Here is a 26063-nt window from a genome sequence, read left to right as displayed (position 1 = left end):
AAACTAAGACTCCAAACATGGGGGAAAACCCCATGGACATGACACAAATAGCATTTATGTGTTCTGAAATTCTATTTGTAGAGGTCTGGAGGTTGGATAAATGTACACTTTGAAAGCATCATGATCGATCCGATGGGACTGCTTCAAAAGCCTTTTCTTCTTTGGTAGAGAGACACAGGAGAGGTATTTCTCAGTTTTTACAGCCATCACGAGACATAGAGTGTGTTCGCTGATACTGCCCACAAACAAATGGCTGCCACGCTTCTCTATATACAGAGATGACTACAGACATACCAGCTAACAAAAAGATCATGATGAACAATAGTCTGAGCTGACCATTGATCTGCTTGGTTAGTGAGTGCTAATGGCAGGTGGAAAACACAGACCAACACACACACTGTGCAGCGCTGAGCTGTCATTAACTTTCGCTCCTTTTTGTCTTCCTATCGGTATAACCCTCACTAAAATATAACCCCTAAACCAGAAAAGTTGGGTTCTCTCCGGGTTCTCTCCGGGTACTCCGGCTTCCTCCCACCGTCCAAAGGTAACATCACACTGTAGTTGACATATGAACTTATTTGGAACATTTTTATTGAGGTAATAAATCCAGTCAGAATCTGGTCTATAGAATGAATACATGCTCAATTCGCCTACACACCGGCCTCACTTTATTGATCCAGATCTTTTCTAAACATTCTATGCTTTTCTGTACAGCTAATGGTTATGGTGAGCTTTCAAATGATATATCCTGAATTTCCTAAAAGCATTTTTTTTCCACCTATTCTGAGTGGTAATCAACCTGATAGTGGCACCTAAATATTTTAACGGCACACCCCTCTGAGCTTTTGAGCTTTGTGGTTTGCGTGTGTCTCTGGGTGTAGGTGCTCATGGTTATTATGTCAGATTGGCACTGACTGCTCACTGACCCAGGTAAACCTGCGTTACTATGGGAACCAAAGTAGAGCCTTATCTATATTCTACAAAACACTTAATAGTTTCTCTCTCATCCCTCCATTCATATAAGCACTCGCACAGCACTTCTTATTATTTATAAGCACTCTATATACAGTATACAGCACTTGTAGCTCTCTTCAGTCACATTTGAGCATATCAGGTGCAGTGTCTTGCTCAACCACACTCAAACAACAGGAGAAGCTGGGCATCAAACACGCCTTCCAGTTGGAGGATGACCGATCTATCCCTGAGCCACAGCTGCCCCGGTCCCTAGAGTTTGTGACTACTTTTTTTTTAGTGTCAAGACTCCAGTTTTGGGATAAAAGCTGCAATTGGATAGAAGTAGTTTAAACAGTATGGGGTGAGGCTCTGCGTTTATTTCTTATGGTTAAAGTTAGTTTTAGAATCTAAAAAAATGCATTGTCACATTCAGACTTGGGTGCACCATGTTACAAAGTACATTACAGTGCTCAAGTAATTCCTATCATTTAGCATTTGGGAATGAGAAAGACAAAAATAACACAGTGTCATTTTTTCCTGGTGAAGAGCTCTACTTGCAATTTGTATATGCCCTGCGAGGTAAGTATACTGTACAAGGCAGCGAGGAGTAACAGTGAACTTTAAATGAAGCTGAAGCAGTGACTCCGAGGAAAATGAACAAGATCACTGTTGATGGATGAGATGCCAGATTCAAATATGAAAGCACAGCAGGCCACTTCCCTTCACACGATATAAAAAAAACAATCAACTGCAAAGAGTCATTTATTTTTGAGAACACTCCAATGAGGCACATTTTTCCTAACAATGCTGTGATGACTTGATTTTTAATTCCAACAATCTTGTAATGTAAAAAAAGTAGGGCTGGGCGAGTTAACTTGTTATTATCATGTTAACTTGTTAATTATTTAACGCAGGTTTTATTATTGTAAAAGTCTGTTGCTCACAGGCTTTTATTTTGTAAAAGTCTGTTGCTGTCTGCTGCGGAACCGGAAAAGAAAGTAATTGGCGGATTCACAAATTTACAGCAAACACCACGAAGCATGGAATAATAAAATAAAAATAAACAAGCAGGTAACATCACCGCGACAGGTGCTCCTCATCTCTGTATGAAGCTCACAGAGCTAACCGGCGCTACTTCCTGTTTTACTTGTTTCAATATAAAAGCACGCATTTCAATATGAATTTAAATAAAACTCCTGCTTTTACAGCCAAGTTGAATTGACTTATCACCATAGTTGTTCCAGTCTAAAATATCACTTCACAGCAAAACACACAACTGATAGCAGCAAGTCATTCAAGGAAACAGACAGTGGAGCGAGGCTTCTACATAAAAACTACATAAAAATGCTGATGTTAAAAGTGTGTTTGCACAACTAATGTTATGGCACTTTCATTCATATGGCAGCACATTTAAAATAGAACTAGATGCTAAAAGCTTTACACTACTTTTGAATTAATTTTTGGATTTTGCGATTAATCATGATTAATCAGGGAAATCATGTGATTAATTACATTAAACATTTTAATCATTGCCCAGCCCTAAAAAAAAGAAATAATGCTATCTATACCAGACAGATACCAAACAATGTTTGTGTGCTTATGTACAGACAGTTCAACTGGACACGAGAGGAAAAAGTTTGCTTTTTGGAAACCTGATCTGCATGCACAGTATGCTCTACACCTGTATCTCTCTCTCACACATGCGTATATATATTCTGGTTTATATGCCTGTAGGGATTCTCCATTGACACAATGCATTCCCTAGCCCCTTATGCTAACCTTTCTCATTACAATTGAATGTCTAACCCCAACACTTGGCCCAAGCCTGACCATAACCTAATGGAACCCTGACCCTAAAACGAATTCTTAACCTTCAAAAATAGTTTTGTTTTGGTGGAAACAAAATTGCTGTCCCCACATTTCGAGAAAGTCCTCAAAAGTTGGTGCGCATTCAGACTGCCGTCCCCATCATGTATGAAACGTAAGTACACACACAAACACACAGATCTACAGCTTTTGGTTTTTCTCAAGCCTGTTTGTACTGCCATCTCCTGCTTTTAATTTTCAGAATCATAATCCAAACATAAGCCTCCAATTGACTCCAGTGGGCTCGCCTCGAAAATCCTACTCATGTTATCCATTTGCTTTTTTTCACAAATACACACAACAAGCACGCACACACACACACACACGCGCGCGCATGCAGGATGACAAACAAAGAAGAGGGGATTGGTGGGCTTGAGCTCAGCTACTCAAACCCAGACTGAGAATATCAGCGTGGTAAGAGAGGCCTGGCAGAGGCCAGCGTACTGAGACTTTTATGAGCTGAACAGTTCACATCCACTCTGTCACTGTAATCCTGCGCAGCCTCACCAGATTACCTATTCATCTTCCCAGTAGCATGCTGGGACACAGCCTGATGAGGAGGGCAGAGAGGAAGTGCCACCAACTTATCATCTCTTATAAAGTTATAGCTTTCTCAAAACAGCTTTCTATGTTTGTTTTGTGGGGCAACATGTTAAACGATGTCCGAATAATTATTGTCATGACAATTATTTGGACATTTTTCATCCCAAAGATGCAGCAAGTCCTACAACTGAATCATCTATATTGTTGTGGAGCAGCTGGCTGGGCTCGAAATCTGTTTTCTTTTTGTTCCTCTGACGTGTTTTGCCTTTAGGCTCAGGTGGAGTTGCTGGGCTGGCTGTCCCGTTGGGATAAGCCTTTGGGCGGAGCCGTCCTCCCCTTAACTGCCTTGCAGGTGAGGCACTTGTTGGAGGGGGCTGAGCAACCCTTCTTTGTCTGGACAGATTATAGGAACCACACGATCACGTTGAAACTCTTAAACAGACAAGATTGTTTTTGTTTTTTTGGGGAATTTTAATTTCATTATCACTCGCTGGCCAGGTACCCATCAAGCCTGATTCTCTTTCCTGACAGTTCTCCTCTGAAACCAGTACCGCCACTCCCAAAACCCTTTTGCCCACCTCTTGTATATTAGCAGGGGTTACTTAGGAGACTGAGGGACAGGTAAAACAGGCTCTATGTGCCCACGTCCATGCGCTCACAGGTAACACACTGGGCCCATACTGCCCGATTCGCGTGCCACCCTGGGAAAAATTGCACAATCACTAGGGCTGAGCAATTTTATCAATACTGCAATATATCAATATTTTGTTTCCCGATAAAGTATCGATTTTTCAGTATAGATTTTTTTTCTTTCTTGTTTTTCTTTAATTAAATTATTATTTTTTTTATGGGAAACTTTTTTGAAAAGTCAGACGTTACAATTAGTGAAAACACAGCACATTAAGGTATTACAATACAATGCCAGGGGGTCACATTAAACAAAACAGTGATAAATTAGTTCATAAAAATGTTGATAAAGTGCACAGCTCTCACGTTTGTGACATGTTCGTTTGTTTCCGTTTGTCTGGCTGTGTTGTTCTTCTGGTTCAAAGGTCGGACCCCAAGAAAATTATGTAAGTGTACCGAATCGTATCGTACTGAATCGTATCGTATCGTATCAAAACGTATCGTATCGTATCGTTGAATATCGTCCATCGCATCGTGAGATAAGTGTATCGCAACAGCCCAATACAAAAGCACCAAAAAAACCTGTCGGACGGAGGTTGCGGGGTCCCGCAGTACAGCAACGGTCAAAAGTCACATTCTCACCTCGCTACATTGGCTGTTTCATATAGAAATGCACCTCTATTTAATGCAAGTTTTTTAGTTTCTTCGCAAGCCTAATGCTGCAGGCCACCAGCACAAACAGACTGCTGGCTCCAAACACCAATGATGCAGCTATTGTGTAAGTGCAGGATTGAGGCAGTCAGTTGGTATAATCAGTCCATTTTCCTCCCAGCAGTATGACATCAGGGTTCAGGAGAGAAGCTCGTGCTGTCACACTGTCTGCTACAGACCATCGCAGGGCCACACACGCACACACACACACGACTGTTACAGCATCACTTAATGACACCCCATCATCCACTCCCATCATCAACAGAATCCACATGTTGTTATTATCGTTTGGATAATAGCGGCTTTGCTATTAAGCAACATGTGGGACTGGCTGCATGTGCATGTGTGTGTGTGTGTGTGTGTGTGTGTGTGTGAGTGTGAGTGTGTGTCCGTGCCAAATCAGGTTAGGTAGGTAGCTAGTGCTCAATCATCAGAATTATCATCAATTATCTGCCCACAGGCATGTGCAAGTGTCTGCATGTTACATTTCAGATTTTCTTTGAACCAGGATACCGTGGGAGAAACCAGCACTTCATCTGACCTGCTTTGCCAAACATGTTTCACAGCAGTCATTCCTGCTCAGATTACAGTATAACTGTTGGCTTCGTTGGGATTGGTATCTTCTTGGGAGTTTTCGTCGGATTTTGTATTCCAGTTCATTCTTTGCCCTTTAATCTCTTGGTTTCGGATCGTTAACTTTATTAATCTGTTTATCATTCATTCGTAGTTTTTTGTTCTGTGTTCTGGTTTAGTTTTTTTTTTCTGGTTTAGTCCCTGTTCTGTTTTGGTTCAGGTCTTCTTTGAGGTCTGGAATTCTGTTTGACCCGTTTAGGTTTTCAGTCCTCTGTGATAGATTCTTTGAGTGTTTTTTTTCTGATTGAGATTAGTTTAGTTTCTACTTGTCTTTGGTTAATTTAGTTTTCTGCCAATTTCTCTAAATATCTATATGTCATTTGGTCTTGTCCTGTTACTTCGTCTCTGTGCACACCTATTTCCTGTTTATCAGTAATTTGCCATTTTGCTGTTGTTTTTAAGGGTTCTTCTGTCCTGCTACTTCTTTGTACTAAGCTTTTTTGTCGTTTGGAATTTCTGAATTTCCAGTTTTAAGGCGTCCTTAGTTTCTTTAATAAAGTTTTTTTTTGAGGGTTTTTTAAAAACTTTTTAATAAAGAATCAGCTCTGAATGGGTTAAACTTGTATAAGGCACCTGTGTTATTTGGATCAAAATCACAAACAGAAAGTTTTTGTTTTTTTTTACCTTTTCCTTGTATCTCAACAATTAAAAACAATTAATAATTAACATTTAACAGCCTCTGCTGCTCAGCTTACCTGCACGCTGTGAGCAATAATCATGCAAAACCTAAGTTTGAAGCAGTATAACCTTAAATACTTGCAAATGACGGAAGCTAAATTTATTGAGATTTTGATACAATTTGATTTAAACTTTGAGTTTAAAAGTTTTCAGATATGAATAATTCCTGTGATACATCCCAAACCAAACATGTGGACACTGTGCAGAAAGGCAGGTTGAGGGTGGTTGGAAAAGAAAGCACAGGACTCGACATCAGTTTTTTGGTCGTTGGATAGGTTGTAGTTTGATTTAAAAACTAATCAGGCCTAATGTTCGTTTCAACCATCTCCACCCAGAATGGTTTCTGTATCAGGACCAAAATCTGCTATTGAAACTGAACCTGCTTTGACTTTTCAAGGGCCGCCGAGCATGAAGCCTAAGGAAGCCCTGCTTCTATTATTTTGGATGCATCACATTCCTTAGAGTTGCAGAAGAGTTTTTGTCATATTCTGTTGTCGTGTGACCTTTTCTCCTTTAACTGGTGGCCAAAAATTTCTTCTAAAGTGTTTGGCTATATGTGACAACCCCAATCTCCTCACCTGCCTGTCTGCCGGCTCACAAAGACAGACAAGCTCCAAGGCACGTTCCCTCAGTGCTGTCTTAGACAGGCTTACTGGGACTAAACGCCTGAATACGCTCTGCTTTCAGGGCTCACATCAAATGCATTAAAATAATCATCCTCTGACATGAGAGTCTATTTCAAAGTTTTGAACTGTAATGTTCTTTTTGGAATGGTTTTCGAACTTTAAACACACAATGCCCTTCGACACGAATTTCAAATTGACTCTTTTCTACAAGATGGTTTCAGTTTTTCTAGGAGACATTAATGTGGGTACCATTCAGGCAAACCCATTTCAATATTTGTGTTCATATTCATTCAGGAAAACAAAATGCGTACCTCAAACAATATCACACGGCAATACAACCCCGAAAACAAACACAAACGTGTGTGAAAATGTACAAGAACCTGCAGTCTACATACAGGGAACTGCTAATATCCAAAAAGTAGTTGTCTTAGTTCATCTGAGTTATTCGAGTTTGGCTTTAAATGCAGACACAGTTGTGGCATACCTCAGGTCAGCAGGCAGTGAGTTCCCGGGAGCTGGACTGCAGCAGCCTCAGCAATTTTGGATTTAATTTTGGGCTGAACCAGAAAACCTCCATCTGATGACCTGATGTCCAATTAGATTATTCACAGTGAGCAAGTCTGAGAGTCATTACGCGCTTTATGATCTATTAGGATCGTAAAGGTCATTGTGTATGGAACAGGCAGCAAGGGGAGGCACTCCCACATCTTTAAAACTTCCTTCTTTCGCCCTAGGTACTTTTTACATTTACATTTACATTACATTCCGGTCATTTTGCAGACGCTTTTATCCAAAGCGACTTACAATAAGCGTGTTCAACATCGGCAGGCAAAAGAACTTCAGGTCACAAGAAATCATAAGTGCATTTCCTTACAAAACCAAACAGCTAAGAGCATAACTCGTGCTAGAGTATGTGCGGTAAGTTAGGTACCTAGACAAATGGGAAGACAATTTAGAAAACAGCTTCTCGTGTTTTTCTTTCTTGACGCTGCTGTCATTTGGAAATGCTAAATCTATTATTACTGCCTTTTTCTGTTGTGTGACCAGCTGGCTAACCAACTTAGACATTCCAGTCTGGATCTAAAAGTCCCAAAGGATCTTAACTCTGTCATTCTTCAACACCTTTGGAAGTATCTCCCACTTTGGGACATCCAACTCATAAACAGTACAGATGTTTCTGTTATGGCATCCCATGTATGACGTACCTTATCTTACACTCTGCTAGTGCTGGACTTTCTCATCAAACAATCCACCGCCTCACTACTTAAACTGTGCATATGCTCTGTTTTCTGCAGATTCATAAAGCCATGCATACATGTTTTTCCCATTGTTAGATCTCAGTGATTGTGAATTTATACAGACGTGCACAAGCCTGGTTTTCACTCCCATCTTCTGCAATGAATGAATGCATAAAACTGTTTTCAGCTACAGCTACAGCTACAGGCTTATTTTATCAAATGGGACATCCTGGAATCAAAAACAGAACAAAAACCGATCAATAAAAAAGTAACTCAAAGTGCTTGAGGAAAATGTGTACTCAGTAGGTGAAAAATATGTGAGGTGCAGTCGCTCTTCCTTTAGAAATACCAGTCAGTCAGTGTAGAGTAGTGTTTTAGTGTTGGTGAAGGTGTATGCAGAGTATTTGTGTTAACTCACCCTTTATAAAGCCCTCATACGTCTCGTAATATCATTGGCTTTTGGCTTTTTCTCCTTTATCTACTGTGTAATGGTCTTGTACCATCATATTGGATTCCAGTTTTCACCAATCAGAAATGGTACAATGCTACAATGTATTCCAATTTCACTGAACAATCTTATGCAGACTGGAGTTAATCTCAGGGATCAGAGTGTTTTTACAAAGTAACATCTCTGAGGTGCCGGTGCCAGACTTTCAACAGTGTCACAGATGGAGCCAACATATTTTCATGCATTTGTTCTATTCCTGGGTAAATGTGGGTTTCGTCTTTCAGAACTTAATTGGAGAACAAATAGACGAGATCGCAGGCTGTTCTAAGCTCTTCTAAGTTTCAATAATGCGTTCCGGCGCTGACACATCAATATGACCTCACTTCTGCGCACGCCATCTAACCTTCTGTAACATCGGTCACTCTGGACAGAAAAGTGCATCGCAGCGCTGAGGTTCAGGCTGCTTAACCATGCAAACAGATCCCTCTGTTGAGTCCTGAGCCTGACCAGTTGCCATGCCAACATCTCTAATAACCAGCGAGCTCACCACTGATCTATTCTGCAGCTTCCTCTGGTTTTAGCCTCTCATATCAACAGTGTTGTCTGTCACTTTGGGTAAAGTACCGTGGATCTTCTTGAAGATGACTAAAAGCATTGTATAAGCTTATGTCTACCTCTACTATTCATATCCAGACGGACCAAGGGAAATTATTGCTAAAGTTGTGCCCTGAGTTCCCAGACAGGACATTCTACAATATGTTCTACAGCCTTTGAGCTCAGAGAGGTGTCAGAAGACTAGACGACCCAGCCAACTAGCCGGACTACCTTCGTCAACGCCAAAACGAGGCTGGAACTCGGCTCACAGGACGCAGCAGGGGGTAAGTCAATGTTCATAAATGATATTGCTAATATGGGATATCATACAGCTTCATGTCAAAAGAGGCGAACTATCCCTTTAAGAGGAGACAGAGATAAAAGTTTGGTGGACATCTTACCAAGGCTGCAGCCACACAGAAATTCAGTATGTGCACAACCACCATAGTCTGACCTGAGCTTCCACGCACACACAGCGGGGAGAAGACGAGTATGATGCACTGAGAAATAGCTGAGGTTTCCATACACAAAGAAGCTGGGGGGGGGGGGGGTGCAGGTTCTTCACAGGAAACAGATGAGTGTGTTTCCTGAAGCCCCTCTAACCTCCCTTCCTGACAATCATTTGGGAAAGGGCTGCAACTCATCAACACTTTCACACACAAACCTACATCAGGCGAGATGTTTGCTTCTCGTTAGGGTTTCAGTTATTACTGCGTCAGAAAATTCTTGTCTGAGGAAACAGTGATGAAACAAGCAACAACCAAATCTCTTCTTTTTTTTTTTTTTCTTCACTGTGATGTCCAAGATGCTTTAACTTCCTCAAGACTTTCCATTCCTCTGCACATAAGGAGAGCACATCAGGCTCAGAATGCGTGGCCGTTTTGACAGTTTTGGTTTCTAATCAGCAAAAATGAGAGCTTCTTAAAATAAAATCTGTCTTGCCCTGATCTGAACAGCAAATACTCTGACAACAGGAACGGATTGCCGGATTGTTACAGCAAGTCAAACAAAAATAAAATATGCAGATATAATATATAGCAGAAATTAATAAAGTATCTTTGCTGGCATGGAGGCATTGTATAGAATAGAATAGAAAAATATTGTATTCATCCCCAATGGGGGAAATTCAAATTAGTCAAGTAGCTCAAGAAAATTATTAAAATTATTTACAATGATTGTATATTAACAAAAACAATAATAATACCAATTCTAATAAAAAGTAGTACTACTAACTAATAATAATAATAATAAATGACTAAATTAAAAAAAAAAAATTAAAAAAAGAGCTGAATAAGCCTCTGACTGAAGACACTATTTTGTTTGATCAGTATGCTTTGTAGAAGGTGTGCGGTGTTGTCCATTCAACATTCTTCCTGCCAAAAATGGCACTCGTTCAGTTTGCCAAGGACTTTTTATTCCCTTCAGGTCTGTTTTTGTCATCGTTTTGATGACCCTCAGTTTGAGACTACTTGTGTAAATATATATAGAAACATGCAACGCTAAGAGTAATTTCCAGTGGGGGTACAAATGTGCCTAATGATGGGACACTATGCTACCACAGACCGCCCTACACTGGAAACAACAGGCTCCCTTGAGAGGTCTCAAAGTCACCTTTCTGTCATCTCTGATGTAGGCTGCTTCAGTGGGGATTATTCATTTCTATCTGCTCATGGTCTACTTATAATCAGCTACACAGACTAAATTAACCAACTCTGTCTGACATTTCCTCATTTTAGCAGTCTTTACCCAGTGTCTTGTTCTGACGCTTTCCTGTCCCCAATTCCTGTCTGTATCCCTCGGACTGCCAGCTCAAAAACGCTTTTGACATATTCATTTTGAAAACATTAATCAATCTGAAGTGCATGTTTTAGTGCTCAAGAGTACATTAAGAGTAACAGTGACACCAAAACTGGTATAAAATGTCACCGCTGAATTTTGTTCCCACACCAGCAGTTCCTGATCTTGAAACGACTCACTTGTTTTCGTCAAAATTGTTTCATTCTAGGTCTCACGGCCTCAACAGTGCTTTGAGCCCGACTCTCCAACTTCTTCCAGTGAGTGGGGATATGTGAATGTGCTAGTAAAGAAGAAAAGGGCAACAAAATAAATTGGTCAGGGCTGCTGACTCACTCACTGAGCACCAGAGTCAGAGTGCTTTTTAACAAAAGATATTCAGTGACACGCCCGTACAACTGCGCAGGTTTGCCTGTCATGGGATGAAGGACAGTTTTTTTCCTCGGTATAATCGCTTTAGCATCAAGCCATTTGAGAAGCCTTACACCATGTGCGGATTTGAGAAACAGCTTTCAGGAAAATGAGGACTGCATACCCTATGTTCTCTCTTGTTTTTTTGATGGGACACAAACTGAAACTAGAAAGCGCTGTTCCTGCGAAACAGCAGTGAGAATGCTTATGAGCTGAATGGGGATAGCTGACCATGCTAAAAAAAGCTGAAAATAGTTCAATTTTAGCAGTAAAAACTGTTGCTAAGGTATTGGTTGAAGGGATTTTGTGATTTTTGTGTACTACCAAACTTAACATTGGAGTTAGTCAGAGAATTTGAGAGGTTGATCTCGGTTCAAGGCTCATAGCTGAAATTCTGTAAATGTGAGCTCTTTAGTAGTTACATTGGCTGAAAGAGGACCAAATTTTCCTACATTTTAAGGTATAATTTGTTTCTCTCAGTTAAACTGTATGAAAGTTAAAGGAATTTGTTTGAAAAAACTGAAAAATTTTAAACTTGTCAGCACGCACTCAACTGTGTGCTCATTCATAAAAATTAAGAAGAAGTAAAATGTTCATGTTTTTGAAACTGTCATATTTCAAAATTGGCTGAAGATTTGAAAAAGCTGAAACAATTGGTAATAGCTGAATGTCTTGTGACCAATTTAAAGTTTGAATGGTGTCTCTAGCTGAAAGCATGCAGAAGTAGTTGGAAAGAGGAAAATGATTTGGACGAGCTGAAAGCGGTTTCTATTCATTTGAATGATGGGAAAATTTGAATAAAAGTTGAATATCTTGAAAGGTGTAAAAGTTAAAAACACCAAAAATGATGGCAGGAATCTACTGAAAAAGCTGAACGTTTTGATAACAAAATTGTAGAAATAGCTGAAAGTAGGTGCCGAAAACTGGCGGAAAAATAATAATAAAGAGAAACTTAATAATGAGAATGCCTTAAAGCATTCTCACAATAAAACTGAATCCACTTCTGCCGTAGTTTGACATGAAGTCTCCCAGAATATGAATCTGCCTTGTCACGTCTGCCATTTGAGCAACAAGAGGAAAACACACAAGCTAGCCTCTCTGATTTGCTTGCTCTAGATTCCAAAACTTGCTAAACCACCACCTGGCTAGTTTTCAGAATCGGTTCCTCCAAATAGTCTATGTCGCACTTTTGGGTGGTCTAAAAGCAGAAACCCTCAGCTTTAGTGTTAATGGCTGTTAGTTCTCATGATGTGTCATGTGCCTTCATAATGTGCCATCTAATAGCATAATTGCCTAAGTCTAAGACATTCAAATATGACTGAGGCCTTTATGCTATTAGGCTAACGATACGAACATGCTAACAAGGTGAACAACTTGGTCTTTTGCAGATGGGAACTTTCACTCAAAGTTTTGAATGGTTAAGCACCAGATCATTTCAAGACAGAAATTTTGAAAGTAAATAATCACCATGGGGATTTAAAAGACTGCATTAAAATTCATAGTGGTGGAGTTAAAATTTGTATGGATGTATGGTAACAAGCTTTTAATGAGCCTTAAGTCTAAGGCATTAAACACTAATTAAACTGGATGAAATCACAAAACTGCCTCAATGTTCAAGTAACTTGTTTCTCATGATGAGAATAGCTTTTGTGAAAAACAGAACAGAAAGCGGTACAAGAAGAGCGGAGGTCACCCAAACAACATCCTGACCTGTCCACATCCTTGACTGATGAATTTCTCCTCAGCAAAAGTGAAACAGAACACTTTCAGAGGCTGAAACAGAGAGGCCAGGACGTCCCTCTGTGCACAAAGCTTTCTTGTTTCATCACCTGGAAATATATCTTTTCACAGCAGGACATTTGGAGCGGAGGGCTGGGTAATGAGGGATTCAAGATTCAAGGATGTGTGATGTTAAGACAAAAGAGCAAAGGTAGAATCTTTTAGCTAAGGATTAACTGCCTGTTAACATCGCTGTGCATCACTTCTCCACTGACTTTAGTCACTTAATCCATGAAAGTCCCATGAAAAACGGGTTTATCTACTCTGCCAAAGGAAATATTGCCCAGAATAGCAAGAGGCATCACAGGGATAACAACCATGCATGCTAAAATCTTCAAGCAAAATCACCAATTAACCTAAAGCATGCATGTTTTTGGAACTAGAGAGGAAGCAGAAATATACCCATGCAGAAACAGAGAGAACCGAACTGAGATAAGACCCAGGAACCTTCTGCCGCAAGGCGACAGTGCAAACCCCCACACCGCTGTGCAGCTCACATTAATTAATAAACAGAGCAAAAAAATCATTTTAAAGCAACACAATGAATGTATGTATGGGCATGTATGTACCAAGAGTTATCAGTGTCAATTCTGTAGCTTAGAATTAAAACAAAGGGGAGGGGGGGGCATATCTTTGCCTTGCAGGGTAATTTTCAGATACCTTTATGGTGCTAAAGAAAAACACCATTTGAAAATATACAAGATAGTGGTCCTGCAAATTGTTTTGATGTGTGATGACAATTTCCAGGAATTTCATGATTATATGAATATATTTAAAAAATAATAGTATTTTTCTTTATATTTATATATATTTATTTGTCTTTTAATGTATTTCTGTATATATTTTCTCATCAATTTCTCTTTGTTTTTACAGATGTATTCTTGTTTTTATGGCACTGCTGTTATTCCAAATGATCAGACAAGCCGGTTCCACCATGCTAAGTACTTAGTGTGCATCAGATTAAATGGCTGTTGGTTTCAGTTTTGTAGTCTGAAATAAAACTTCCCGAGACCAGAATTAAATCGTTTTTGCGACTCTACAAAAAAACACTTGAAACTCATTCCTTTTGTTGAACTTTTTCCACAACTTCTCAAGTGTAGAGCAGGGGAAAGCATGACAGACTGCGAATGTATGCATGACTAATCCCAGTCCAACTCTGAGCACAGTGTACCAGCGTAGAATCGCTCAGTAGTTGACCCCCTCTGGGCATCAGCGGCCTACATGTTCATATCTGTAGGCTTCTCATCAACTGATCTGGAATCGGAGAAAATCATTTCTCAGAAAGTATCGGGTTGAACGGGGTCAGTGGTGTCTTTGGGGCTCCCGCTCTCACTGTACCGTGAGCTGTTCCTGATTTAAGGGCATAAGTTTGATTGGGTGTCTATCATTCTGTCATGCATGCAGAGTCACCAATATACGAAGCAGAGAGCTTCAAAATAACTCCCTGACCTTTTTTATGTCATTCTAAAATAAGATATTTGCCTGTAAAAGCAAACTAAAAACTACACACTATACGTATTACTGTTCCACCCAAACACATCATTCACATGGCTTCAATTTGACATTATATTGATTTCTTGACTTTACCAACACTCCCTTAGGAATTAGAATGCAACCTCTATCTCCATTAGTTTCACAGCTACTGCACTGATCAATAATTGTTTAATGGTGGAACTCGCAGATCTGGATCACCACCAAAATCTAATTGACTTTTCTTTGGCTTGAGATCGGGCAAGTGGAGCAAATTCATTAGTGATGTTTTTTTTAGCGATATCGTGCTGTCAGAGACACAGATGAACACGCATTCCACTACGTTTTCTTGTTTGGAAGAATTACTTTTCAATTTTGTGTCAGACAAATATCCAAACGTTTATGTAAGCCATACTAAAACTCTATTTGCTTTCATTCAGGTCACCTTCCCATCCTGAGAATGTATCTGTGCCATGCTGCGCGTCCGTTGTACCAGATGCAGAAACACACCTAAAGAACATCAGTCCTTTAAAATCAGTTTTATTAAACCAATCACCGATTGCACACAAAGAAATGTGACGCGGATCACTCGGAAAGCCATAATGATTTAATCCCTACTGAGCGGCGCTTACTCCTCAAGTGAGGGAGCAAAAAACACTCTGACCACTCCTGAAGCCAGGACCAGAAAAGGACAACGACATCAAATCTTTCTCACATGTCTTCACAAAGTCACAGCTGAATGAACCACGGAGGCCTGGAACCATCAGGCTGCCGGAGCTGAGCAGAAGAAACGTGGCCATGCGAATGAATGCCAATCCTTCCAGAACCGTGCATCTGCAGCAGCGTTGCAACTGCTGGGGCTTTTGACGATGGACGCTGGCCCGGTCGGCCGTGTGTGACCACCACTCACCACTGCAGCGCTCATTTGCTCAGTACTGTTACTGTTCTGAGTTTCTGTTTTGTCACTGACAAGGTGTTACATCCTGAATCTGAACGCACACTACGAATATTGCATTCTGTGAAACTGATGACATTTTGTTAACAAAATAATATATTACTGTTATCAAGCGCAATCGGCTATAAGCAGCAGCAACTGATTTTTTTCTGCCAAAGCATTCTTATATCTAGTGTAGGGCTGGGCAAGTTAACTTGTTATTATCGCATTAACGCATTAATTATTTAACGCTGGTAAATATTTTATCGCGCATTAACGCAGGTTTTTTTTGTTTTTGTTTTTTAAAACAAACATTTTGGGGGGATTTTGTGCTTTTAATGGATAGGAAAGTTCAGAGAGACAGGAAGCAGGGGGCAGAGAGAGGGGGAACAACACGCAGCACAGGGCCGTCCGATGTGGGACTCAACTCACTATGCCACAAACCACCCCTGTTTTATCATTTGTTTTATTATTGTAAAAGTCTGTTGCTCACAGGCTTTTATTTTGTAAAAGTCTGTTGCTGTCTGCTGGGGAACCGGAAAAGAAAGTAATCGGCGGATCCACCAAACATGGAGAAGGGTACGGAACTCTTACTCGGCCATTTTCATTTTAAAGTTCTTCCAGACGGCGGAGTCGACAGAACCAAAGTCATCTGTAAACACTGCCAAGTTGAATTGTCTTCTCACCGTAGTAATTCCAGTCTAAAATATCATTTGAAGGCAAAACACACAACTGATAGCAGCAAGTCATTCAAGGAAACAGACAGTGGAGCGAGGCTTCTACATAAAAACTACAGAAAGATGCTGATGTTAAAAGTGTGTTTGCACAACAAATGTTATGGCACTTTCATTCATATGGCAGCACATTTAAAATAAAACTAAATGCTAAAAGCTATACACTACTTTTGAATTCATTTTTGGATTTTGCGTACAAATGCTATTAATCAGGGAAATCATGTGATTAATTATATTAAAAATTTCAATCGTTGCCCAGCCCAGTTGTAAGTACAACTGCAATATTCAACAGTTGTATGATTTTTTTTTTTTTAGCACTGACTTGATTGAGGTTAGTGATCATAGTCTGCTTTACAGTTCATGCTTCAGAGACACACAATGACTCTGCATGCGAGCCTTGAACTCCACTGTGAGCACTTATTTTGCCCACGGTCTACCCTGACAAACTCGTGCCGCTTTGAAAAGAATCTAGTTTCTCCCTCGAATTTATTTCCTCCTCAGACTGGCACATTTGAATTCTTTTTATTAGTCATACTTGAGTTATCTTTAGCATCTACTCCATGTTTACAGAGATCTTTACAGGTAGCACTTTCAGCAGGTGGTTATTTACAGAGTTAAAGTATGGCAACAACCCCTCAGTGAAACTGGATGTGAAGGTGTGTATGTGAGTGCCAGCGTCAGCGTCACAGAAAGACAACGTTCCTTTCTCCCAGTTCAGATGTACTCGAATCCTCTGGAACTTCTTTTTCACATGCACATCAATGTCTAGCTCACACTGGGAGCATGCTCGAAATCTCCCGCTGTAGAAACGGATTCTCCAGAGTCCAGACGCCACGTTGTCCTTCATCTGCACAGACTCCGCAAGCACCCCCAGCTCCCAGTATTCATTGTCTCCCACCTCAACATCCCAGCTGTGAGTCCCCCCGCTGAAGCCCTCAGAGCCCAGGACACAGCTCAGGTGTCGCATCCTCTCAGGGTTGTCAGGACACAGCTGTGTCCGTCCCCATCGAACCGCACGGAGATCTTCGGACACGATCAGTTCCGGATTGGCAGTGTTTGGGTCCAGGATCACAGGAGCGTAGGAGATTATTTTCCGCATCTTACGCCAAACATTGAAGGATAAGTTGCCCACGTGTTTGGCCACATCCAGCAGAGTTCCTGACACCGGTGGGGATTCGTGGCTGGGAGAGTGCTGCCTTTGGACTCTTTCCACTGTCGTCTTGTAGCTCTGTAGGAACGAGACATCTGCAGCTTGCAGCACCTCCTCTGTCGCTCTGACTGCCTCTAAAAGTGCCGCCATCTCTCTGCTTAGCACCTCCACCTTCTTCTCCATCACCCGACTCTTCTGCTTCTCTTCCTCCCTCAGAGCGGAGATCCTGGCCTCCTCATCCTCGTCAAGAAACCCGTGAAGCTTCTTGAACTGATCCCTAATCTGTTTCTCTACATGCTGAGTCTGGGCCTTGATGTGTTTTGCTGAAAGGTCACAATCTGCTTTGACTTGATGTAGGAGCTTCAGTCTCACCTGTAAGGGCCCGAGAAGTTCACGGAGTTTTCTCCTGTGATCCTTTGCGGCTTCATCGACAGGCCTGAAGCCGTGGTCGGTGTGTTTTTCTGAATCCCGACAAACAACGCACACAGGCTGCTGGTGGTTGAGACAGAACAGTTTGAGTTTTTCAATGTGCAGACTGCAGAGACTTTCAGAATCCGTCTGACCTCTCTCCCGTAAGAAGACCTCACACAGGTTTTTTAATACCAAGTTAGAAGGTGGCTCACCTCTGGAGGACCTTCTCTTACAAACCACACACTCCTTGGTCTGTTTCTTAGCCCACCAGCTCTGCAGACAGCATTTACAGAAGCTGTGGCTGCATGACAGGAGAACGGGATCTTTAAAGATGTCGTGGCAGATAGGGCAAGAAATGTCCCTCTCTGAGAAATAAGAGAGCGAAGCCATTGAGCCGAGGTGAAAACAGCAGAATCACAGAACAGTATCGGGTCTTTTCAGCCAGTCTTCCAGAACAATCTCCTGTTGGTTAGTTTCACTTTGAGCTGAGTCTTTTTGAACCTCAAAAAAGTTTTTTTGTCGCTTCAAAAGAAGAGTTCAATAATGAACTGACAGTATTCCTAGTTTTCCAGACGTAGTTGCGGTTGTCCTCTTTCAAGCGGAAGTTTGTGTGACCATGAATCTTACAACACGTCTCTCCTCTCTGTGAGCACGCACAAAAAGCAGCACTTCCTGGTTTCTCCGTCTGAGTCAGAGAAGGGTGGAGCTTTTCTATGCTCTTTTCCCTGCAAGCTAAATGTAAATGCATTCACTGTCATCATCAGTTATTCATTTCTTTAACAACTGTGTTTATATTCTGACTGCTCAAAGCCTTTAGGGGATGGTTTTTGGTTTTTTTTTGCATACAAAAAGATGTAGGCTAAATGTTTCATTGCTGCAGCATCTTCATCCCCCCTCATTATGACTCTAAAATAGTCAAATTACTCCTGTGCAATCCATTGCTGAAATATAAACCCAAACCCAGATTCAGCTTCACAACTCAGATTGTTAAAACTGTTATATCGCTTAAAGTCTGTATTCTAGTGATGTGTTACGAGATGTGCCGAGACTCTTCGAAGCGTGTGTTGAGTAATGGAGGGGGCGTTTCCGCGGAGCGCATAGCTCTGATCTGGGCTTGCTTCATATAGGGGAGGAGCCGAAAATGATGACGTCGGAAGCCTCGCTACCCGGCCCGTACCACGTGACTGCTTCGGGAAGTGGTTCAGATTTTGCCGCGAGTGTTGACAGGCATATAAACCCCTCAGTCTGGGTATTTTGCGGTCAGTTCAGGTTTTAGATAAGAGTTTTGATAGTTTGGACACTAGAGTTTGGATAGCGTTAACATAGTTTGGAGAGTTAAGTGAAAGTTGTTCGTTTTTTGTGGCGTCTTGTCAGAGACGAGAGGTCCCTCAAGCCGCGTGCAGCAGCAGCAGCGTAGTGCCCCTCCCCCCGCGAGCCTCCCCTTGCTGTGAGTGACAAGCAGGCAGCTCTGCTGGCTGTATGATGGCTGAAGGAGGCGAGCCCCCCGAACTTTTCCCCCCAGTCTGTTTTTTTGGCTGCCCCGTCGTCGTGCACCAGTCAAAATTTGGTATCTTGGCACGCGCAGAAAACGACAAACAGGATGGACCAATTCGAATCCAGACTCAGCGATGAAGTGCGGTACAGGCACCTGTACGACTGGGGAATTTGCTGTCGTTTCATTCACTGGAAGTGGCTTTGAGTATTCTGAAAAGACGCTCAATAAAACCGATCTATTAATATCATTATTGCATCCTGAAAGTAATAAGATAATTCCCAAGTGTGTCCACCGAAAGCCCACTATTTCATAACTAATGGAAAAGTTTTTTTTTTTATTTTTCTGGTTTTTAAATACAGGCATTCAAATTTTTGATATTTTTGCCTAAGGTTATCATACCGTAAGAATCTCGCACCATGCCTATGTCCAAGTTCCACAAGCACCTTCACTGTCCTCTACCTGCTTAAGCCCATGCCATTTTACTAAAGTGACAGGGAAACATACACAAACTGCCACAGTTCTACTACAGTTCTGGGAGAATTTACACACAGAATACATTAACAAATATTTCATTATACACATATGTGGTCATTCATGTAGAGAAATGATTTGGTCATACATTTTTGGTAATTAACAGTAATTTCCCAAAAGCCCTAAAAGACTAGCCTGATAAACCAGCCTAAATGGATTGGATGTCTAATTTAGTCTGGCTCCGATGAATGGATACAACGGAACATTGTTGATGAGCACAACCCGTTGTCTTTCAAACCGTGTCTGTGCCTATAGGCCAACGCCCTGACCCTCTGCCCCGCCCGCGTTGTTTCAAAACACATCTCTGCATTGTGATTGGTTTAGTTGCCATCTGCCAGATTCAGGGCAGTATTTTCAAAATGACAAGTGGTTCGAAGCCAGACCCAACCGCAGGCAAAACATTTTGCCGTCCAGCAGTTGGCGCTGGTTTTCCAGGCTACTAAAAGACATTTAATGCATCACAAATTATACAGCTAACTGTAATTATACGCTTGGGCAGTAGGTGGTTTCATGTGCACATGAAGCTTCGAGCAAGGAACCCTTTGTCGAACCAATTGGCTCGAGCGGTTCGATGCCTAATGAGGCTTCATCCCACCATCACTACTGTATTCTCTTTTACACCGTTGTCACTTCGAGCTGAGCTGTGTTCCATTGTGCTCTGTTCTGATGTGACTTTTTTTTTTTTAGTTCTGTGCAAAAGGTTTGACGATGACGCTCTTATTTATCACACAGTACCACCATCACAATTCACTGTGCTAAAAAGAAACCAAGTCCGAGCATAAAAGCAAAGTCATGGAGAACTACCTTCAGTCTGAAGAGGCGAAATGACCCCTGCAACGGATGTGATATGGCAGATGTGGCTTTATCTAGAACAGTGTGTGCCTGTGAACTTCTTAAGGAAGCTAAGATCCTTCAGTGTATGCACCAACATGTTGAATATATTCTACAAGCCAGTGGTAGAGAGTGGAATCTGCTTTTCAGCCATCTGTTTGGGCACCAGCACCAGGCTGCCTCTGTGCTAGGGACTGCTCTGGAGTTGATTGTAAAAAGTAGAATGCTGCATAAGTTAATGAACACAAAGAACAACACTGACCATCCTCCACATTCATCATGTTCAAACCAAAGAGTGTGATCTGCATGAGGCTTCTTCAGCTCCGATGTAACACAGAATGATACAGGGGGTCCTTAATGCCGGCAGCAATAACCAGGCATCATGGCTGCCTACAGTGATTGATGAAAAATAAATAAATCAATACAGCAACGTTATAATTTCCCTTTGGAATAAGTAAAGTACTTTTTTTTATTTAATTTACATTTCATTTCATTTCACTGCAGCTTTGGAGAGTCCAATCTCAGTCAAACTGCAGTATTTACAATCGTACCATAAACAACTGCTTTCAATGGAATGTGAGAATGTGCTTCATTCTCAGAAAGATCCAAATACACCACCCCGAACCTGATTGGAAGTGCAGGCCACATGCGAGAAATTCCTTCACTCCTGCGACCCTTCAGTGGAGCTGAACTTGTGTTGGTGTGTAATATGATATGCACGTGTGTGTTCCAGAGTATTTAGACAGCACAGGAAATGTATTCTAGGTAGCTCCGGCAATGCTTCGCCCAGCCAACAACCCATTTAGGAACTCTCCGTCCCAAAATAAATAAAGAAATACGCAGAGCCATTTAAAACATTCCATAGTGATAACATAGATGCAATGCAAAGTTGCACAACTCATGCATCGTCTTCCATTCATTGTGTACATCTTAACCTAAACCCTAACTTTGACCAAACCTCAAAAGACATATTAGCCTTTACCCTAAACTCAGATATGGTGCTTTGTCTCGTCAGGTCCATAATCTGGTCAACATAAGGACCACTGGTCCCACCAAAGTCAGTGAATATACCAGAAAAACTGTCGTAATATGGTAACAAAAACAAGCATTTTGAGTGTCAGAGCTGCTTGTTATGATCGAAAATACCAACCGATAATATGTAGATGTGTGGAGGTTGGCCAACGGTGAAACATTAGTGGTAGATGTTATGACAAGAGTTTGATGCAGAAAATAGTCATCTCTCTCATACACTGGTGGAACTGAACAACCTTTGATTAAACAGGTGTCAGCAAAGCTTCAGTCCTCCATATCAACTGCATTTATAATGCTGTATTTTGAGCTATAAAATCAAAGTGATCATGATTCAAGAATAAAGTGGTCACAGTTAACTTTTATGTCAGGCACACGAATGTGAAGTCGAACTTAAACTGACATTTAAACATTCTAGGTTTAGAGAAAATGCAAAGAAGAAAAATAATATTGGAAAACAGAACACAGATGGAAAACTACATTGTTGCTAGGCAACAGCAGATGGAGGGAAGCTGTGAGATTGTATGAGAAGCTTCACATCATGTGAGATCTCTGCGGATATATGTCACAGTCAGTGGATGAAAGACATGCAGAGGAGGAGAAGTCTGAAACGTTAAAATCCTCATTAAATCAAATTATATTTTTTTAAATACTTGTATATGATGTCCTAAACTATATGCAACCACCCAACCAGAACAAAAAAAATATTGTATAATTTCCAGGAAATTCTTAGAGTTGATGCAGCATGATGGCTGGTATCCGATCAGGTCAGTGAAGTTGGCCAATACGAGCAGACTGGGTTTTTGGAAATAGGAAAGGTTTGTGCTTATATAGCTAATTAAATCTAGAATATTAATTAATCTATGTAAATGCACACCATATATGCACCTCTTTTTCTCTACACTCCCACACATGTGGGGTTCAGCGTCTTGCCCAAAGATACTTTAACACATGGAGGGGCTGGGAATCGACCACCAACTGTCTTTGGAGGGTGACTACTTTTGCGCCTGACGGCAAGAGAGATACAAGGATTGCTTCATCACTGTAGCTAAATACTGCTATGTTTATCGGGCGTAGTGATCGTCTGTTTGGCCATTTATCTAATTAGAGTAATAGATTCTCATCATTGTCATTGTTTTATAGTTCACTTAACTTTTTCCTTTTTTTCCCTGGTTTCAAATTAGGAATTCGGATTTCCCATTTGTCACTAAATGGACCATCAATGGCTCCACTACTACTGAAATAAACACGTTAACTACACTGAAAAGTAGCTCATATAGGCAACAGTTCTGAGTATTAGTCTCTCAAAACTTCAACAAATCCTAGGAATGGAGCAACAGTAAGGACCTGTTTTTATGAAGCCCATATGTAATAAAGACGTTTTTTGACTGACATATAAACCTACCAGCTGACTATTACATTCTATGGTACAGTGTTTTGACCAGCTGGATAACTGGCACTGAACCTTTGCGCAAAAACAAGCATGTCACAGACAAATTGTAAGTAGCAAGTATCTTGCCACTGATCTCCAAGAGGCAGACTGTGAGAAAAAGGGGGGGGGCATGGAGTGAGTGGGTCCCTCCATACCCTAAAGGTGTTAATGCATGGTTAAAATGAGAGCTGCTGCACTGTATCTCTGTTATTTTGACCAATGCATGTCAAAGACATTTCATTAGGCCTCATACTTAAGGGATGGATCACGTCTACTTTAATCTCCTGTAACAAAGAGCAAATTTGAATGGGACTAGTATATCTGTCTTAAATATAAATCATGTGGTAAATAAGAAGTGCATTCAATTCCTGTGGTGGAAATACATAAAGTGCCATATTTGGAACGTGCGCAGCCCAGGACAGGAAGGCTCAGCAGGGCTTTAATAATCAGTCCCCATCAATCGAGCAGAAGAGATATCAGTCAGGTGACATGTCTGTGCAGAGCAAAACGATGGAAAAACACCGAACCCATCCAGCCTCAACCTCCAACGCAGCTGCTGTCTGGCAGAGACAGAGAAGTACGGTCAGAGCAATTTCTTCTGTCAGGTTCTGATACTGCAGAATTCATCACCGTCACTTATCAAGACTCCATCACGAAAACCACAACTGAAGCATTTCTTAATTTATATGTAACTGACAGTTTTTAGAGTACAATATCGAGACTTAATAACCTGTTAGTTTGACATCCTAGTATTTCATATTTTTGGATTACTATTAGTGATGTCTGAGCATACAAACAACATAATACTTTTGAAGCATGTCAATCAAATCCAAACCTTTTTGTGCAGCTGTGTTAAGGTTAAAGGGATAGTTCGCCTCTTTTGACATGAAGCTGTATGACATCCCATATTAGCAATATCATTTATGAACATTGACTTACCCCCTGCTGCGTCCTGTGAGCCGAGTTCCAGCCTCGTTTTGGCATTGACGAAGGTAGTCCGGCTAGTTGGCTGGGGCTTAAAAAATAAAGCGTTTTGCTTCTCGAAACAATATGCGTTCAAAAGAGTAATACATTTGCATCACAAAATCGTTAGAAAGAAACGTTAGCCTCACAATCGCTTGGCGCTATTTCTCTCTCCCTTCATATCAATCCGTACAGCCACCTAGCGTTAGCCGCACCTGTTACGGTGTTTACTGCTCGAAAGCAGGGGACTGCTCGGTCTGCACTTCGGTCTGCACAGTTTACACAGCCCGTAGTGATACGAAGGGAGAGAGAAATAGCGCCAAGAAATTGTGAGGTCTGACTTTTTCCTGGAGAACGATTTTGTGATGCAAATGTATTACTCTTTTGAACGCATATTGTTTTGAGAAGCAAAACGCTTTATTTTCGGGACCCTAGCCAACTAGCCGGACTACCTTCGTCAACGCCAAAACGAGGCTGGAACTCGGCTCACAGGACGCAGCGGGGGGTAAGTCAATGTTCATAAATGATATTGCTAATATGGGATGTCATACAGCTTCATGTCAAAAGAGGCGAACTATCCCTTTAATCTTTTACAGCGCATCATATTTCTTAAATGTATGACATACAGTTTGTGCAGTGATCGTTCCCTCCAGAGGTGGTGGTGGTGGATGAACAACTCTTATCAGGCTAAACATCACAGACTGTTCAAATCAATGAGTACCTGAAGCCTCGGCTTCCTTTAATTCTAACAAGAAAAAAGCAACACATTCTCATCCTCAAGTCAAGACTGTCTCTTAGCATCGGCGCCTTGATGCCAAGTTGCTCTTAATCATATGATCTTTTAGCAGATACAGTCCACAACGTGAATCACAGTTTGTCTCAACGATTTAACTGAAATGATTTGATCACATGATTAGATGCACACATGGCTGCCTAGATGCAATGCCTGTAAGATGAGAAGCAGTGAAAAGCTGCCATGAAGCATAACATCAACACAAAGTCATTGTAACATGAGCATGAGTGCATGAATCAGAGCAGGAGTTTAAAAAATGAAGTACTCCAAGTCAAAAACAGATGCAAATTATATATTCAGACTTCAGAGCAGAAGTACATCAAAGGGACATTGTATTCACACAAGAAACTGGAGCGCTAATGAAAGCAGATTGGTAATACAAAACTAACGGTGAGACCAGACAGATGTACCACAATACGACAGTCGGGTTGTTCATCCTCTCTCTGTGACCTGAGTAGAAGGCTTTCTGTGACAGAGATTATCTTAATTAAGTTTCTCTCCTTCACTCAGAGACCAATATTCACTGTCCTGTCAGTAAACTTTGCTTCAAATATTTTAGCTTGTCTACAACAGTATGGAAGAATTGCAAGGGTGACAGTTTACTACAGGTGGACAATATGGATCAACCACTGCACTTATATTTTAATCTCAATACATTAGAGTTTATAAATCATTTCTAAACTTTCACATGAACATAACTGAACCGTGCCTACTGGCTTAAAGAGAAGATGATGCTTAAATAAACAAGAATTATAAACTTGAAATAAAGGACAACAAATACCATTTAATCAGAAAAGAGGAACAAAGGCACGGCTTTAATTTGCTGTGTGTTGTTTAAAGAGGAACACCATTGTTGCTTGTGTGTAAAATGACAAGAGTTTTAAATCTCCTGGATAAACATCTTTCTTCCACATGCTGTTCTACACACACACTTCAAAGAGATCTGAACCTTGTCTGACTTTCCCTGGCTTTCAGAGCGCTCCTCAGACTGAATCAGCTGCTGCTGCTGCTGCTCCTGCTGCTGCTGCTGCTGCAGTGGATGCATGACGTTGTCTTTCTGGTGGGTGGAGAGCAAAAGAAGACTCGTTCCCGTTACTCTAGCAGTTTACTTTGCTGCGTTCCCAAAGCACTGAGCGTCTGCCAAGCTTAACCAAATACACACACACACACACACACACACATACACAAAGAGGAGGGAGCAATAGAGAGACCCACTGCAGATAGAGGAAAGAAATTGCCAGAGAAAGTAGCGGTGGCAAGACATGACCACTGTCCCCCCTTGTCCCGGTGTCAGTTCCAGGTTACACTGTCTGATTCGCCCTCATTTCATTCCTTATTTCATTTCCAGTTCATATTCTATTCATCCGTCTGTGTGCTAGCAGAAAGCG

The 26063-nt window shown here is 41.2% G+C and overlaps 2 protein-coding genes across 18 annotated transcripts in view; both read right to left on the bottom strand.

The window, feature by feature from the left end:
* Positions 1 to 26063, bottom strand: part of LOC142385463 (pleckstrin homology domain-containing family A member 5-like) — a 230400-nt gene that overhangs the window by 192914 nt on the left and 11423 nt on the right. The window contains exon 4 of one of the 17 annotated variants that reach the window (XM_075472034.1): positions 24675 to 25732. The exons of the other annotated variants lie outside the window; for them this stretch is intronic. Coding sequence (XP_075328149.1) covers positions 25669 to 25732 — 64 coding nt within the window. The 3' untranslated portion in view covers positions 24675 to 25668. Of the gene's footprint in view, positions 1 to 24674; positions 25733 to 26063 lie in introns of those variants that run through there. 17 annotated transcript variants of the gene reach the window in all.
* Positions 14932 to 18326, bottom strand: LOC142385837 (E3 ubiquitin-protein ligase TRIM39-like). Its single transcript, XM_075472559.1, has one exon. It carries the CDS (start codon positions 17989 to 17991, stop codon positions 16594 to 16596), a length of 1398 nt encoding a protein of 465 aa, XP_075328674.1. The 5' UTR covers positions 17992 to 18326; the 3' UTR covers positions 14932 to 16593.

The sequence above is a fragment of the Odontesthes bonariensis genome, chromosome 8 (genome assembly GCF_027942865.1).
Source record: "Odontesthes bonariensis isolate fOdoBon6 chromosome 8, fOdoBon6.hap1, whole genome shotgun sequence".
In the NCBI taxonomy this organism is placed as follows: Eukaryota; Metazoa; Chordata; class Actinopteri; order Atheriniformes; family Atherinopsidae; genus Odontesthes; species Odontesthes bonariensis.
The sequence above is the reverse complement of the archived record's forward strand: the minus strand, read 5'-3'. Positions and strand labels throughout refer to the sequence as shown.